This window comes from Hermetia illucens, chromosome 3 (genome assembly GCF_905115235.1).
Source record: "Hermetia illucens chromosome 3, iHerIll2.2.curated.20191125, whole genome shotgun sequence".
Classification (NCBI taxonomy): Eukaryota; Metazoa; Arthropoda; class Insecta; order Diptera; family Stratiomyidae; genus Hermetia; species Hermetia illucens.
The window spans coordinates 63,202,837-63,221,290 of NC_051851.1; the positions used below are offsets into that span (position 1 = coordinate 63,202,837).

At 42.2% G+C, this 18,454-nt stretch overlaps 1 protein-coding gene across 1 annotated transcript; it reads right to left on the minus strand.

Moving 5' to 3' along the window:
* Positions 1-13,674: 13,674 nt before the first annotated feature.
* Positions 13,675-14,398, minus strand: LOC119651490 (protein BUD31 homolog). Its single transcript, XM_038055104.1, has 2 exons — positions 14,210-14,398; positions 13,675-14,107 (listed from the first exon to the last, which is right to left on the minus strand). The coding sequence occupies exons 1-2, from the start codon at positions 14,301-14,303 to the stop codon at positions 13,767-13,769; spliced, it is 435 nt and encodes a 144-aa protein (XP_037911032.1). The 5' UTR covers positions 14,304-14,398; the 3' UTR covers positions 13,675-13,766.
* Positions 14,399-18,454: the final 4,056 nt, after the last annotated feature.

Consider the following 18,454-nt stretch of genomic DNA (forward strand, 5'->3'; position numbering starts at 1 on the left):
GCAAACACTATGAAATGATAGTGAACGTGCTACTTTCATTATCAACACTGTGGTTACAAAAAAAACAGGACTGTGTCAAATCGTCTATGTTATCTCCCCCCATACTCGCATGTTTCATGGAACCATAGTGGCGACAGGAAAAACGAAAACTTCACCCATTAGTGAAGTCATCACGCTACAGGAAAATTTGGCCTATGTCCCAATCGAAAATATGTTTTTGGCCTAACCGAATAAAAAACGGTTTCCAGCTTCCTGAAACTATGTATTTACCTTAATTTCACGCTGCATGTTCGCAGTTATAAATATCTGATAGTTGGGCCGGAATAGAGCTGGGCCAGGGCAGATAGTAGCGAGCGAACAAGTTACATGGAAAACTACAGAAAATCAATTTCCTCCCGGTTGTAAAAACATTTCATTGCCTCAGATAAGAGTTCGATTCAATACTAAAAATGTGACCACCACCACAGGAAAAAATTTGCAGCACTTTCTACTTGTTAATGTTCATGTTGCACAAGTAGGAGCGAACCTACAAGCACACACGCAAGGAATGGTCTAGGCGACATATTGGGGTTAAAAATAACTAACACAGAAATAAAATTCGCCGGGATGTTTACAATGGGGAAAATGAAAGACTACGCTTCGTCCGACATGCCAACTCCGAGCTCGGATTGGGATTGTGGAATCTTTATCGAGACCAGAGTATCATGAAACCGGAAAATGCACATAACCCCATAACCCACGATATTAGGCTATAAATTCCCGGAACGAAACGTTTTTGGCAACAGCAATGACATCGCGGAATCCTTTCCCACGACCCGAGGAACATTTTTGCTTGCAGGCTGATTCCACTCGGCATGCAGTTGCTTTATCTTGTCACAAATTCAGAAATATGTTTGTTACACTGTTTCCGCGGTATCCATTGTCCTCCCCCAGTGTCAACACTTTTTCCGATAATTTAAAAATTGTCGTCTCAATTCAGGATGAGGAAAAAAGGATGCCGTGAACACAGTGCCCTGGAAGCATTTTTGATATGGGAATATGAGAGTTCAGGAGAAAAACGATGATAGCGGATAAATTATGCATGATAGTTCTATTGATTTTGTCAAGGACGAGGTTCTTACAACAAATTCTTCGAAAAGAACGCTTCTAATTCTCAGTCGGCGTAGTCCTACTCTATTACAGGAGGAATTTTCCAAACCAACTGATAATTAAGACATCTAGCTTCCTGTTTTAAAAATTGAACCTTGAAATATGGTGAGCATCCTTGTGGATTGCAGGATTTATGCGAAACTATTTTGAAACCGAGTCCCCAAAATAAGCTTCCAATCTTTTGCTCTCTTTGTGAAATAATCTGTTAAAACTTTGTCCTTCAGAAGAAAATTTTATAATTTCAAAGTATGTATGTATATCTAGAATAAACTTAGAGAATATGATAAGCATAAACAGAAGGCGTTATTTCCTTCGTTCTGTAAGTTACACGCTGCTTATCAGGCATACAAGAGTTTGAAGGAACTTTATTTATTCCGGTCCTTTTTGAATTACGCTTGCTGTGCACGTGACCTTATTAGTTTTTTTTTCCTACTGAAAGCTAAGATAATTATTGCAACCCCTTTGGTTTTTTTCTGTCCTTTTTTGAACGAGCAGTGATTATAAAATTAAATATTTATTCATAAATATTGAGTGAAGAACTCATCAATTCTTCTTCTTTTTCCCACCTTCAGCCCTTGTCCCGTTTACAAGCGGGGTCGGCTCATCGTGATCGTTTGTGCCATTTTGTTTTATCAAAAGCTTGATCTGAATATAATCGCAAGGTTTTCAAATCCCCATCTAGCGACTTCGTCGTTCAGACTAATCTTGGTAAGTGAATTCTCGTTAGCGCGAATTACGTGACCATACCATCGAAGATGCCTCGATCGATACAACCCCATATCGATCGCGGATATCCTCATATCGGATATGATCAAAGCATATCACGCTCTTCGTCTTCATTATCGCAAAACGACGTTCATTGTCTTTTGCAGTCGGCCAACACTCAGAACCATATAAGGCGACGGACGGACGACATTGCGTTAAATTTTAGATTTTAGACATTCGTTGGTACGCCGATTACAAAGAACACCAGTTGGGGAACGTGACTTCATCCAGGTTGCGTTAATGTATGAAGCAATTTCACAACGCAGTTCTCCATTGGCTGATAGCATTGACCCCAGATATTTAAATCGCTCAGTGATTGTGCCTGTTTCATGAGGATCGGTCGAGAAAAATTCAGTTTTATTCAGATTCAATTTGAGACCGTGTTGCATGGGGCAATCATTCCAGTGTTAGACAAGTTGTTCGAGATCATTTCTGCTATTAGATTCTAGGAAAACATCATCTGCATTAAGCAGTCTCTAGGGCCCGGGACGTTGAAGGTCCGTGTGACAGTGTCCATAACAAGAATAAAGAGGAGTGGTGTGAGAGCGCTTCCTTGATGAACATAAACGGAGACACGAAGCGGTTTTGATACACCCGCCATAATTCGAACTTTACTAAGTGCTGTCGTAGAACATACCAGATGACTTCAAGTGGCCCACAGTCAAACGCTTTCTCTAGAACCAGAAATTCAGTGTAAAGAGGCCGATGCTCCTGACGGTATTTCTCCATAAGTAACCGCGCGGCGTGTATTACGTCAGTAGCTCCGTAGTTCTTGACAAATCCAACAATTTCGCGAATACGGTTGCCAAAAATGCGTTCAAACTCTTCATGGTATATAAAAGTAACCGGATCAAACGGTAACTTAAACATTCTGCAGGATTACTTTTCTTTTTCCATATTGGAATTGTGGTACTTTCTTGCCAGTCAGACAGTGTTCTACCTCCCTGAATAACCCGATTGAAAAATTTACTGAGCAACAGTGTTGGGTCCCAGTTCTTCGCTTTCCGTAAGTCATTTCATTCGATTTATCGCTTCTTGGACTTCAATTGCGCTGACAGGTGGAATTGTTCCAAATGTCGGGAGTGTTTGTGAGGTGGAGGTTGAGCAAATTCTTTTATGCGTCGCGGCTCGACGGTCGGTAGCAAAGTACCGTTCTTTTCATTAACGCAACAGAAATTTTCGATATCCAATGTGCGTTCGTGCCGGCTTTTGAAAAGTCGATACTGATCTCTCTTATCATAAAGATATTTGTAATGGTCCGCTCGGATGACAGCAATCGCTTTTTTTTGCTGGCGGTTGGCATTCTTGTAAATTTGCCAATTGGCCAGCGTTTTATCGTTGGTAGAGGCGTTTCTTTTCACGGACTTTCACTTCAATATCATCATCAACATCTCAGTTGATGAACCACTTACCTGACTTAGTGACCCCGAAGTTTGCGTAGGTTGCTTTGTCGATTGTGTCTTTTATTTGGTTCCACGATTCATCCATATTCTTAATAATTGGTAATCGGGTAAGTGAGATCATTTCTTCTTTTTTCTCACGAAATCGCCATCATTTAATGCACGTTCCTCTTGCTGTTTTATCGGTGGCTTGATTCGCAAGACGATAATCAAAGACCGATGCTGAGGTGCAATGGTCTCACAAGGAACGGCTTTGCAATTAGTGACGGCGGTAAATTGTCGGCGTCTTATGAGAATATAGTCGATTTACGTTCTACTGTTCCCTCTATAAAATGTTTGATGGACCATGTACTTATAAGTACAAGGTCATGAGTGTCCGCAGTAGCTAGGAGATACTCGTTCCTAATATAAGGCTAATGTTACCATATTACAAGAAATGCGATGGCAGACAATGAGCAACTATATCACATATGTATAATAATAATAATAAAAGTAGCCGGTCCCAAGCCCAGTTGTAAAAGGAGGAGGGATGGATAGCTTCAGCCTGAATGGCTGTATGCCACCGCAGCGTCTCAGGGAGTAGGTGAGGAAAGTGCAGGAACTTTGCAGTCTTGTACGCACTGAGGAAGCTAGCTGTTAGGTAAAAAATGCACTACCAAAAATGAGGCGAAGGAGAAACTTGAGCTCCGGTTCGGATAACCGGCGGAACTCGTCTAAATTGGTGACTGGGTTGGGCTCCGTAATAAACAGCACGGAGTCGAAACCGTTAATCGTGGCAGGTACGACGTCTTGGCGCCACGATGATCACATCAACAACACCACGCAGCACTGCAGACAACAGTTTCAGTACTCACCGAAGCACTCTTCTTCATCGTCCGCCTGAAGTCTCCGCTGAGGTCCGGAACGAATTCCAAAGAACGTGTATTGAATTTTTGGAAATGGATCCTTTGCATAGACCAGGTATTCCCAGGTTCTATGCATCACCAGTAACTCCGAGAATTCTATTTCAAACCAATGATAAGATTGCATCTCGACTATCTGCTGATACGTGGCGCTGCAACTACAATTACTTGTGTATTGTGGTGCAGGTACAGCTGTCAGATTGCACAGTCAAAGATTCGCTTTCGCGTGATTGGTCTGAGTGACCGAAGAGATCCACCATTGAACTGTGCCATTCCCAGTGAGACATATTCTGGACACACTAAAGCAGAAACTTTCTGTCGAATGCAGTCGGTTACGACGGTATGGTGAAAGTCACTCCAGACGTGCCCAGAATGCAGCTTACGCAAGGAACTAGCAGAGTTTTTAAGATCCTAACAGAGTTTCCAGACAGTGCAGTTTTCGTTAGCTGAAGCGAAAGAACATTGTGGTGGACTTTGGGGATTACCCGCCCAAAGTGCTGAGTATGCTGAGTGAAATATCGCCAAAGGCACTCGCCATGCCACTTTGTCGGGCATGAATTTTACGGATGTTACCGAAGAGGAGGTTCCGCGAAACATAATTGGCTCGAAAAATTGGAGGGGCCCAGGTCTGGATCTGGTGCAGAATTTGTGGTCCAAAAGTTCACCCGTATACATGGTCAGTTGGCACACAGCATAAATCAGGTCATGAGTCGGCCGGAGGAATTTCCACCTTTCTTCACTGCGGAGATGCGGAGATCCCTAAAAAGGACACACATTCTGTCCGAGGAGCAGAAGGGGTGCCGAGTCGATTCAATGGGTTCCAAAGAGCAACTCATTATCGACTCGGTAGTTGTAAGACAATCAACCAGAGGCCATAGAAACCTCTTTAGTTGCTATATCGATTCTGCTAAAGCTTTCGATATCGTCTTGCATACCTGATCAATCGCATTGATCCCAAACAAATAAAGTTTTTGGCGACACGTCGGCTCAGCGAAAACAATAACTACACCCTATTGCAAATTCTTCTCAGCAACGATCAATTGCCTGCCTGCATCCAATAATATATAATATGAGCAAGTTTATGAAGGTCAACAAATGATTAGTTCGGTAAATTTTCGGTTTCACCATTTGCGGAATTGTGCAAATGAAACTGGGTTCTTGAATTTAGGGGAAGGCGATCAATTGATAGGTTATTTTAAAAATAAGTAAAATTAATCACTTGGCACGGACGATCCTACCTATATACTTCAAAAATATAGGTCTTTGGTGGTGGATGGTAGTTTAGTAGGAGAATACTTCAAGAACTCCCCGCAGCAACGAACGAACGTTTGAACACGCAAGTAATTTAGGCAGCAGCTATTGTGCTGACAATATTATGGAAACTATAATACAACAGCGCACTCAAGACGCTAAATTTCTTCGATTTCCCGAGCCAGTAGTTCATAGTTCACCTTCTCTTCCACGTATTTCCGTTCAATGGTGGTATTATGGGAGATGGGACATTAATAACATCGCGGAGCGTCTTGTCAACTAACAACACGTCAGGCTTGTTGTGATGTATGGCGATCAGTTAGAGCTTACCGGTACTAATATCATATTTGCTGTACACAGAACCATCTAGTACTGCCTGCGAATCGTATTAGTAAACCGGACTTGCTCCCGTGATCAGCCCATGCTTATATACGAGATTTTGATGAATCACCTTACATATAGCATTATGTTTGTTCACGTATAGTACCGGCGTCTTAATAGTACTGCAAGAAATAAGATGGCCTAACGACTTTAATGCCGAAATACGCATTCTGCGCCCGTCGTTGTCAACCCGCTCTTTCGTTTTATATACGAGTAGATGGATGGATTTCTTCGCCTAGTCCTTGCTTGAAAAATAAGATCGGAGAAAATCGACTTGGCGATTATGTTGTGCCGCTAAGTCAATCGCGCGATTGTATTCGATTTCCCAAGACAGGATCAGCTTTTTTAAGGTTTTGTGTGAAACAAAACATTATTAAAATCGATTCAATGTCTGTCTGTTTGTCTACCTGTTTCGATTTGCTCCAAAACGGTAGAACCAATTGTCATGAAACTCGGTGTGAAGGTGTGGTCTGTGAATCCCTTTAAATATAGTAATTGGCGCTACTTTCTGTTGAGTTCGAGGGGGCTCCTCATATATACTAAAGGTGGGTGTAAATTTTTTTTTCACAGAATATGGTCATATGGGGTATCAAATAAAAAGGATCGATCATTACTTTTTGAAAATTATCTTATTTGTTATATTGGCTGTAGCATTGGGGAGATAGGGCTCAAAATATGAGAGATTAGATATTGTCTGTTATTTCTAGTCTAGTCCAAAATTGATAAACCAGTAGCTTCCTCCAAACTGCAATTTTATTTTTCAGTGTAGATATATATTTCGGGAGCAACTTAGCCCCTTCATCAGTACAAAGCTACTAAAAACAATTGCCATTAAACGGTTCTTTTATACTTAATCAATAATTACTTAAATTACTTTTAAAATTTTTTTTTTAATTATTAGGCTGTTAATTGTAAATTGTTAATTGTAGATTGTTAATTACCGCGGCGAGTCTTATTTATTTTGGAGGGCAATTACCCAAATCTGCGTTAAATAACCGCGTCGCGTCTTCTCTCAAAATTTATAGACTTTCCAAAGGGTTCAACGTTGTCGTTGGGTTTATATGACGCAAGAGCTCGAGGTTTTCGACTATGTCTGGCACTGATGATCTTATGCACGACTTTTGTTTCTGAACACTACATACCGCTTCCTTGATGTGTTCATTAAATCTAGTCCTTATCAGGCGTTTAGTCTGTCCTATGTATATTTTATTACAGTCATCATCACCAATGGCGCAACAACCGGTATCCGGTCTAAGCCTGACCTAATAAGGAACTCCAGACATCCCGGTTTTGCGCCGAGGTCCACCAATTCGATATCCCTAAAAGCTGTCTGGCGTCCTGACCTTCGCCATCGCTCCATCTTAGGCAGGGTCTGCCTAGTCTTCTTTTTCTACCATAGATATTGCCCTTATAGACTTTCCGGGTGGGATCATCCTCATCCGTACGGATTAAGTGACCCGTCCACAGTAACCTATTGATCTGGATTTTATCCACAACCAGACGGTCATGGCATCGCTCATAGATTTCGTTGTTATGTAGGTTATGGAATCGTCCATCCTCATGTAGGGGGCCAAAAATTCTTCGGAGGATTCTTCTCCCGAACACGGCCAAGAGTTGGTAATTCTTCTTGTTAAGAACCCAAGTCTTCGAGGAATACACGAGGACTGGCAAGATCATTGTCTTGTACAGTAAGAGCTTTAACCCTATGGTGAGACGTTTCGAGCGGAACAGTTTTTGTAAGCTGAAATAGGCTCTGTTGGCTGACAACAACAGTACGCGGATTTCATCATCGTAGCTGGTATCGGCAGTGATTCTCGACCCTACATAGGAGAAATTATTAACGGTCTCAAAGTTGTTTTCTCCTATACTTATTCTTCCTTTTTTTCGGTGCTGACATTGCCACCATATACTTTGTCTTGTCTTCATTGATGTGCACCCCAAGATCTCGTGCCGCCTACTCGATCTGGATGAAGGCAGTTTGTACGTCTCGGGTGGTTCTTCCCATGATGTCGATATCGTCAGCATAGACCAGTAGTTGGGTGGACTTAAAAAGGATCGCACCTCTTGCATTTACCTCAGCATCACGGATCACTTTCTCGAGGGTCAGGTTAAAGAGGCATCATCCATCCCTTGTCGTGGACCGTTGTTTATGTCGAATGGTCTTGAGAGTGACCCCCTGCTTTTATCTGGCCTCGCACATTGGTTGTTGGTTATTACAGTCACTGCACGTTATTCGGTAGATCCCGCTTGTTTCCTCCGCTGCCAACGGGTCCTTGACGCAAGGTGGACGATCGAGGGGACTTACGACTTCCAATTGAAACTTATTTATCCAATTCCTGATGTTGTTAAATAGGTAGGAATACGGGATACTTATCCGTCTGGTGGCTGCCTCCTTCTGCTCCGAAAATAGTGTTGTATAGGCATGCCTATTGTGTTGCTTGATTTTCCTTCCGATCAATTTTTCAATAGTCTTAGGATTATACCCACTCTTGATAGCGGTGTCAATAATATGCTGTCGTTCCTTATTGAAACCATATTTCGAAAAAGGGTATGTGATCAGGCAGCCAATTTTTGGAAAAATGTATGGTGTGAAGTGGCTTGTATCGTTCTCTGCGTTGCTGCAGGTTTACGCTATATTTCCCGCTAGAGCTGACGATATTTAGATCTAGCAAGGATAGAGCCCCATCCTTTTTTACCTCTCGTGTAAACTCGATTTTATGATGAATCTTGTTTATAGAGGAGATGACCATGTCGATATCGTCGTCTACATACCTCAACCATAGTTTAGGCATTATTCCGCTCGATTCTGCATGAAAAAAAAACTATTTTACGTTTCGGGATAGATTCTACAAAATTACTTCGGGAGTAGTGATGGGGAACACCCTTCCCCGCTACTCACTGAAAAGTTCATATCATCAATCGAAGATTAAATTGAATCTAGGTTCAGGTTCTGGTGCGGATCTACGAATCGGTAAATGAAATATGAAGTTTTGTTAATGGCACATGAGGGATCAAAGTGTTCAGACGAACCCCACATTGCGAGCCTGTATAACATAAAGGCAAGCGAGTTATCGGGGTTATCCAAGCATCAGAAAAAAGAAGGCGAAATTCGGGAAGCAGAACGCTTTGGGTATAAAGGTTTTGGGTTCATCTTATGCGAGAAGGTAGGTAGGGTAGGTACGTTGAAACTATTCCCTGATATACCCAACTCCGCCGTTCATATGACTTTACTTTTTTTGATGATAACGTCATACACGTCTTAGATTGCAGTAAATGCATGTGAAATACAAAACTTCGCCCTTCTACAGCTTTATTAATTGGATATCCTTCCTTTCAAAAATTGTGTATTATACTATTAATTATAACAGCATCAAATTTTGTTATTCTAGAATGAAGGTGAGGTGGGTTTTCACGTAAATTCTTAAAATATAGTAACATACTATTATTGTGGTGGTGGTCAAAGGGTAGTATAGGTCCCAGTGCGAAACGTAGATTAGTACCCACGATTGAGCATAAAACCTTGGAAACGCCTGCTGAACCAATACCAACAGCTCTACTACCAAACCCTATCTCCACCTCTACGTGATGACCACTGGGAGCTCTTTCTTAACGAAAAGCCGCAGACGGAGAAGAATGAAGGCGAGTTTCCCGCGCCTAAAAACGGGACAAATTGTTCCAACTGGTCCTCCAGTTTGTGGGTTGGGTAGGGATGACAGCCCTACACGGAAAATAACTTGTTACGAAGCCACAACAGGAGCCTCGGACTGGACGGACTACACAACGACGCACCCGGCAACGACAACGGAATAATGATTTGCCCATTTTCTCATGGAACGTGCACTCCCTGTACAGAGATAAAGCTGATGAGCAGCTAGCCGATACCCTGTCCCAATATAAGGCTGTAAGAGTGTTGCAGGAGATGCATTGGACAGGATGGTTTCCTGGAGAAGAATCACTACACCATATATTATAGTGGCAATCCAGTAAACTATATGCTCCGCATAGGTTTCTTAGTCAAATGAAACCTGCTGTTATCGACTTTGAAAATATAATCGAAAGACTATGCACTCTGCGTTTGCGAGGCAAATTTAAAAATATAAGCCTCATAAATGTTCACGTCCCTACGGAGGAGACTGTAGAGTCGGAGAAGGATACCTTCTGTCCCAAGTATGATATCAAAATCATACCCTCATACTGATATCAAAATCATACTTGGAGATTTCAACAGTCAAGTAGGAACGGAGTCCGTATTCAGATGGTACGTCGACTCCCATAGTTCACATATGGATAGCAATGATAACGGACTGCGGAATATTCAGTTAGCAGTATCGCATGAAATAGTTATTGGAAGTACCTGGTTTGCGCAGAAACCGGTCCACAAACAACCGTGGTCCCTCCAGACGGGACCACTTTCAATCAAATTGATCACGATCTGATTGAACGCCGCCACCTTTCAGCCTTGATGAATGTTAGAATATATAGGGGGGCCAATATAGACTCGGATCACTATCTCGTTGGCATGGTGCTCCGAGCTCGAATAACAACACCACCTAGAATCCCCTCTGACAATCAGGTGAGAATGAATACTGAAGCCATTCACAACACTGCCCTCCGTAATACATATAATCGGGAAATGAATGCCGCAATAACTGTAGCTAACAGAGGTCCGGGAGATGAAGCATCAACAAATGTTCTTCACAACCACCTAAAGAACGTTATCATTGATACGGCCACAAACATACTTGGTCCCGGCCGCAAGAAAAGTCGGAATGCTGGTTTGACGATGAAAGTAAGCTAGCAACGGAACGGAAGAATGCTGCATACCGAGTAATGTTGCATTCTCAAAGAACGCGGGCACGCGCACAGGCCTACCAAGAACTCCGTCGAACGGAGAAGCGACTTCACAGACGGAAGTAGAAAGCCTGGGAGAACCAACAGGTCTGTGAACTCGAGAAGTACAGGGAGAAACCGCACCAGGCACGGCTTAAAAACCATATGTCGCCAGGAGCTGATGGAATGACAGCCGAATTGATTAAATATGGAGGCGACCAACTACACCAAGTGGTTCATCAACTGGTGCTCAAGGTATGGGGCAGCGAATCAATGCCTGACGACTGGAAACGAGGCTGTCTGTCCCATACATAAAAAGGGGGATATGACACAGTGCAGCAATTATAGAGGTATCACGTTCCTAAATACCATCTATCAGATATTTTCCGCTATCCGATAAAAGCAACAGGATCACTTTCGAGACCATTCATAATCAACAACGGTCTAAGACAGGACATGCCCTATCATGCGTCCTCTTCAACCTGGCCCTGGAGAAAGTGATTCGCGATGCAGACGTAAATGCCTGCGCTGATGATATTGACATTATGGGAAGAACAACCCGAGATGTACAGTCTGCCTTCACCCAGATCGTCTTCTATTTACTTAATGAAAGCGAGACGAAGTACATGGTGGCACCGTCAGCACCAAAACCCAAAGAACGAACAACATGGAATCGCTTTGGTCAAACGAAAACAATAAAGATAGGAGACTATAACTTTGAGACCGAGTATATAAGGGCAATATTTATGGAAGAAAAAGAAGACGAGGCAGTCGCTGCCTGAGATGGAGTGATGGCGCGATACGCCAGACAGCTTTTAGGGATATCGAATTGGTTGACATCGACGCAGGCCTAGAGTGGATACCGGTTGTTGCTCCGTTTATGATGATGATGATGCTATTATTAACTTTATTTGAGCAGATATTCGAATGGGAGGTATTTTGAGGCCTAGATTTTGTATAGGTGCACTATTGTGGTTTTTTTCAGATTTTTCAATTGGGTAGGCTCTGAGAACGAGACTGGTTACACTTTTCGGGGTATTCATTTTGAACCATTACTCCCCTACGTTTTACCCAATATCAAAAATGATCAATTTCGAAAAGTGCTAACCAAGCACTGGGGTATCAACCATATAACTATATTCTGTGAAAAAAATCTACATCCCCTCAGCCGTTTCCGAATAAATCGCGTGTGACAGGCAGACATTGGATCGATTCTAATAAGGTTTTACCCTGTGGGTACATTTCCCCTTTCTGAATGTTAGTGAAGGTTGACTTAATTCTAGTTCTTAAGATTACTTAGTAAAGGTGCTGAACTTGTTTGTTGCCTCTGAGAAATTATACATAACGATTTACCCTTTAGACGCTTTGAACACTGGAATTTATGGAGGCTAATCCGTTTACCTGTGGGAGGTGTCCGGTTCCATTTTTAAGGTTTTGTGTAAAAGAAAACCTTATTAAAATCGGTTCAATGTCTGTCTGTCTGCCTGTCACAGGCATTTTTCTCAGAAACGGCTATACCGATTGACAAGAAATTTGGTGAGAATGTGGGAACTGTTGACCCCCAGACATGCAGTGAGTAATATCGTCCTATGTTGAGATTTAGGGGGATCCCCATACATGTAAATGGGAGGTGTAAAATTTTTTTTCACCGGATATAGTCATGTGGGGTATCAAATGAAAGGTCGCGATTAGTACTTTTCGAAGCTTTGAAGTTTTGAGATTTGTTAAAAAGGCAGGGAGTGGGAGGGGTGCAAAGTGATGATTTCTTTAACGGAGCCATTCTCAGAAACTACTCAACGGAAAAATCTGAAAAAAATCATGAAGCTGCCTCTATACGGTACCCAGGCCTCAAAATACTCTCCATATCGGTATCTGTTCAAATTATATTAACTTAATTAGTATATTATCGTACTTTTGGGAAAATTTAGTAAAACCCCCCTTAAGTATATGTCAGAGTTATAAAAGTTGGCAGTAGTATAAAATATAATATGAAGCATATCATCTCCAAGTTTGATCGAAATCATACTATTAGTAACAAAGTTACAGTAGCTCAAAGTTGCCTTACCGTGTAAATTTACAACCCGACGTACTAAATCTGATATGCTAAATGCTGCGTACAAATGGGATAGTTCTACACTCAAATATACTCACACAAGAAACAAACAAAACCTTTCATACCTGAAGCGCCCAACTTCCGGTTTCCCGACTTATTTTTTTTCAATGTTAAGCTGACATGTGGCTAGCGTGTGTCGGCGAAACACTTCGATGGAGCTTCAATATTTGCGGCCGAACTCCACCGTCAATTTCGCCATCTTTTTTTGTTGGCTGTCTCCGGCCACACAGGATGGTCTTTTGGCTATTTTTCATTCGCATGAAGCTATTGCAGATGACTGACAAGTGGATCGTCAGAGCTACACGTCAGAGCTAGAAGAAAAGTATAAGCTAAAGGATGCGTGGGTATGGTTGACGCAGTGTCCCCGACAAAGGGGCTATGGCAACCATAGACATACAGTGAGCAAAACTGAATTCCAGATACCGTGGTACGAAATACATGTTCATGGCATATCTTGAATGTTCGACAAATACGCAATTGCTCTGCGCTGATTTGCAGATTTTTTCAAGACGTGATGCTGATATTGGTATCCATATTCCCATCCACGAAAATCGCATTACCCACGCTTCGCGTTTTCTCGAGGGCCTCCAAACTAACCCCAGAATTCCTATTTAGGTTGTACGTTCTTGAAAAAAAGTAGCAACCGATCCGTACTCCAAAGCCAATGAAAGTTAAGCTAATAAAACCGGAATCGTTAGCTTCTTTCGTAGATTCGATTTGAAGCACTTTTAAGCGTGCATCTAATATGACTAGAACAGAAAACCTTTTGACAAACTGCTACCTGCGGCGGTGGGGACAAGAGGAAACGTAAATTATGAACATCATCAAGCGCCGCAGTCGGCAATGTCGAGCATTGTTCGATACCAAAAAACAGACGCAAAACTTTGTTTAAAATTCAGAAGGTTTATTGCTACATACAAATATTTTACTTAAAAATGAAATAAAAAAGTCCAAAATCAAATTATTTAGCAACTTTCAACCGGAACATCCACGACACCCGCAGTGGACGCACTCGACCACTCGTCCTTCCTCCAGTTTCGACTTGGGAACTCGACAAATGCAGTTGGTGCCGAAATTCGTGTCTCGTGTCTGAATGCAGCGCAGGCAGCACAGGTTCTCGTAGCCGGACTTCTTCCACTTTGCAATGAGGTTGGCATCGGCGATCTTCTCCTTGACGCAGTACTCGTACAGCTCCCGACTGATGGCTTTCCGCCTGTAGAACAGGTCGTAGATGTAGCGCGACTTCTGGTGGTGTATCTTGAATATCGGCCAGAGTGACTCATTTATCCGTTTCCCCTCGTGCGGTTCGGTTTCCGCTGAAGGAAAGAAATCCATTAACATCGTGGCTCCATGACTACTTTTGTCAACAAACTACTTTGGGGGAAATTGCCCATAGAATTCAGGAATTCCATACTTACCTTCTCGCATTTTTTGCTCCAGCTCGTCCAAGGTTGGTTCTATGAGCTCCCAGCCGTCTGGTGGAGGTTTCTTGCTGCGTCTTACCTTCGGCATTTCTAGATTTCCCAACCAATAATTCGAATCCACTAACAAGACGGCGTTGATGATATGCGGACAGTCAGCTGTTGGTTGACATTTAACGCATCAAATTTTAAGATGTTTACAGCATTGCCATGTCAGTAAACAAATTTTCCCGGAAGTCTGAACTAAATTATGCCAACCTGTAATAGCTATTGCCATAAAAGTACAGATGGCGCCACAGAAAAACAGCCAAGATTTAAACCATCACCGCAAATAACGCCTCACTGACTGAAAAAATGGAATTAGTTTCTGAAAGGAAGCTATGACACATAGTATCGGTTCAGAATGAAGTCATTTCCGTTTCGGTAAAGTTCCTAAAAATTTGTCGGTTGTGTCGTTTCCGGATTAAGCTGTGAAAAAATAATTGACAAAGGATGAGCTGATGACGTGGTAAGATTTATTATTCAGATTTAAAAGCAATTCCCAATGCGGGCAGAAACCTCCTTTGCGTATGAACGAAAAAAAAATTAACGGGGTCAACGTAAAGCATTTATTTATTTACTTTAACGGTATAACGACAACGGAGGTTTTTAGGATTGATTAGCAAAATAACATCCATTGACATCCATTGAAAAGTAGAGTAGAGAAGTTTTGATGGATATTATTGCGAACTGTGAATATCCTGAACAACGCTGGCAGTCCTGAGCCGGGATAACAATGGCTGTGATTTGAATTTTTTGTAAGGTTTTGTGAAAAATAAAACGGACACTTCAGTGTGTGGGATTTGTACCCGCTATACCCAGTCCAACTTCGACCCCGCCTCCATTAGGTGTTATTTCACGGGGCGGAGTCAGCTAGACTTTAACTAGAGCTCCTTTCATTTATGCACCTTCCTGACCTCTTCTGCTTTTAGCATCGCATCCCAACTTTCGTGACATGCTAGCATTCTCTAGCCAAAATTTTTCGATGATTTCACCGCCAGCTTCCTCCGCGAACCTGGAGGATATGTGAGCTGAGTCCATGTTTCCAACCACTTCGCAATGCCAGGGATCAGCCTGTGTGTCCCATCGACCCTTTTATGAGGTGTTACGTCGCGTTTGTCATTTTCGTATAGATTTCTCCCTTTCGGCTTTTTCACCTTCGATAAAGGAGAGATGGGCTTGACGTTTATATATGCTCGCCATCTGGTCCGCCAAGATGTCGGTCAGCATCATTCCCGAGTTGATGAACACCGCATCAGCTCAGACCGCCCTCAAAGCGGAACATACTCTTAGGGCTGTCCTTCTGTAGACCGCACTCAGTTTATGTGCGTTAAATAAAACATGCAGCAGTGTCACCCCAAACTGGGGCTGCATACAGAAAGATGGAAATCGTCACACTGGCTAGGTAATTATTCCGAGTTGCCACAACCTCGGTAGATGCCGGATATTACCTAATACTGGCCCTAAGGGCTAAGAATTTAGGCTCGGACGATCCTGCCTATTTAAAAAATAAAGGGATGCTGGTGCCGGTGGCGGTCCCCGCAACCTCGAACTCGTATGCAGAATGGGGTATTTCTGCATGGTTTGAACCAGACTGCGTGAGAGTCCCACGCCATCAAGACAAGCCGTGAGGGATTTAGGTTCAATACCTGTAGCTGACAATATTATGGGAACTACAACCACCCGCTCGAGATGCCAAATTTCTTTGATTTCCGAACCAATGGCTCATAGTTCTCCACATATTTCCGTTCAATGTTGCTATTATAGGGGATGGTCTTGTTAACGTCAGATTTGTTGGGGCGATAAGTTAGGACTTCCCAATTACAGTACATGCTATCAAGTACTGCCTGCGGTTCAGATCGGTAAACCTGACATGTTCCCGTCATCAGCTCACGTTTGTATACAAGATTTTGGTGAATCATCATACACACAGCATTGTGCCTGTTCACCAACACTCCGCACCCGATTGTTCATTATTAGTTCCACGTGAGGAATGATAAGATATTTTATTCTCATGTAAACTGGCTGAATAAAGAAATAAAATTATACTTTCTGAGCGCGCTTAATTGGGCCTGGAAGGCCCTCCAACCACCACAAGAATGGAGGACAGTCAAGATTATTCCAATACCCAAAAACAATACCATGAACTTCAGACCTATCTCCTTAATAAACACTTTCACCAAAATTCTTAACGGTATGGTCAAGGAAAGATTTCGCTTCTTCCTAGAAACAAACAAGTCGGAACTCCGGAGGCTCGGCGCTTCAGGTGAAAGGTTTTGTGTTCATCTCATGTAAGCAACTCTCTATGCACGATTTTCTATTCATAGCTAAGAATACAAAATATTCCGGAATATTTTTCTAAACTCTGAGATACATATATGAACATGCATATCAACGACATAAATACTGTGTTCATTCTAAATGGCTATTACCGCATTGATAAATTGATCTAACGCATCTTCACGTATTTCCACTTTACTCCGTGCACAAAAGCATGTACGTAAATTAAAAACCTGGTTACCAGAGGTACACAAATGTTGTTTACTACCCGCAAGCTTTATTACACATTCATGTACATATACATGTCTACCTCGGTTTCTAAAACATGGTGATATACTATTATCATATTAACTTTATTTGTGCAGATATCGGAATAGGATGCATTTTGAGGCTCAGGTTTCATATATGCATGCATCACTGTGATTTTATCAGATATTCTGGTTGGATGGGTTCTGAGAACGAGATCTGTTTCACTTTTTGGGGTGTGTGTGTGTGTGTTATTCAATATCAAAAATAACACCAATTTCGAAAGGTACTATTCGAGCCCTTTCATCTGATGAAAAAAAAGTAAACCCCTTTCACATGTATGGGGAACCCCTTTCAAGCTTATCATAAAATGGCGCCATTCGCTGCATGAAAAAAGCACACAGATCACATATTGTCACCAAACTTCGTGACAATCGATTCAGCCGTTTCCGAGTAAAGCGGGAGTGGCAGACGATAGACAGACAGACATTGAATCGATTTTAATAACATTAAACGTGCTTGTGGAGCATTGCTATGCATACAGAAAAGGAAAATCGACCATGAGGTGCTTAAACGACTTGTTGCTGAAAATATTTGTAGCCAAGAGTAAGGACAGAGTCGTGAAAGCGGTGTCTTTTGACATTATCAAAGCGTATGCAAGAGTGGACCTATTAATTCTTGCCGAAACTATGAGAGGGAAAAACGTGCCATCTGACATATACTCTTGGACCCTGCGTTTTCTGGAAGACAAGGAGCTGAAGCTGGATGAGTGGCCATGCTCGGTAAACAGGGGCTTACCCCAAGGAAATGTTTTAAGCCCGGTACTTTTCAACCTGTATAAAACCTCGTTTCACTACAAACTCAATAACACAACTGACATTTACCAATACGGAGACGATTTTATCATCTTTGCTATAGGGATAGGAGATGACTAGGTGGCTAGGCTACTACAAAAACAGGTTGATCCTTTTGTGAAAAGATGTAAGACCCTGAAACTCCCAGTAAACAGATATGTAAAATTTTGGTTCATCAGTCCCCTCTAAACCAAGTTCCGGAGATAACATTTCTGGGCAGGACAATTACGAAATCCCTATCCTTGAAAAATCACGCCAATAATACAATCATAAAGGCGAAACAAGCTTTGAGGGTAGTAAACTTTGTAACAAATTTCTCACTCGGATTAAAACCTAAGAGAACCGTAAAACTCCTTAGGACCATTGTGAGATTAGTGCTTGATAATGCAGGCAGCAGCCTGTATGCTCTTGATGCCCAAATACCTGGACAACAGAATAGCCACGACTGTGGCGTCTCCGTTGAAAAGGTGCCTAGGTTTGACTAAGTCTTGACCGCATCATGTGGTTCATGATTTGCTCGCCTGATGGTGCTTTCCCATTAGGTGCTTTACCTGAAGGCATTATTTTGCCCGAAGGAAGATTCTTTTTGGGGGGCAAAGACTTATTCATGGGTAAATTTTTGGTCTCTGCAGGTGGCACCAACTGAAGCACGGGTTCAGGCGTACTAACGGAAGAGGCCTGCTTGGCTCGTCATTTATTGAACATATGCATGAGGAAGTATGAGGAGTTTAAATGCAGGTTCTCCATTAATGAGTTCACCCCTCGCTTAGGGTTGAAAGTTTAATCTATGTTTTAATTTTAATTCTTGTTAGTTTTATTTGGT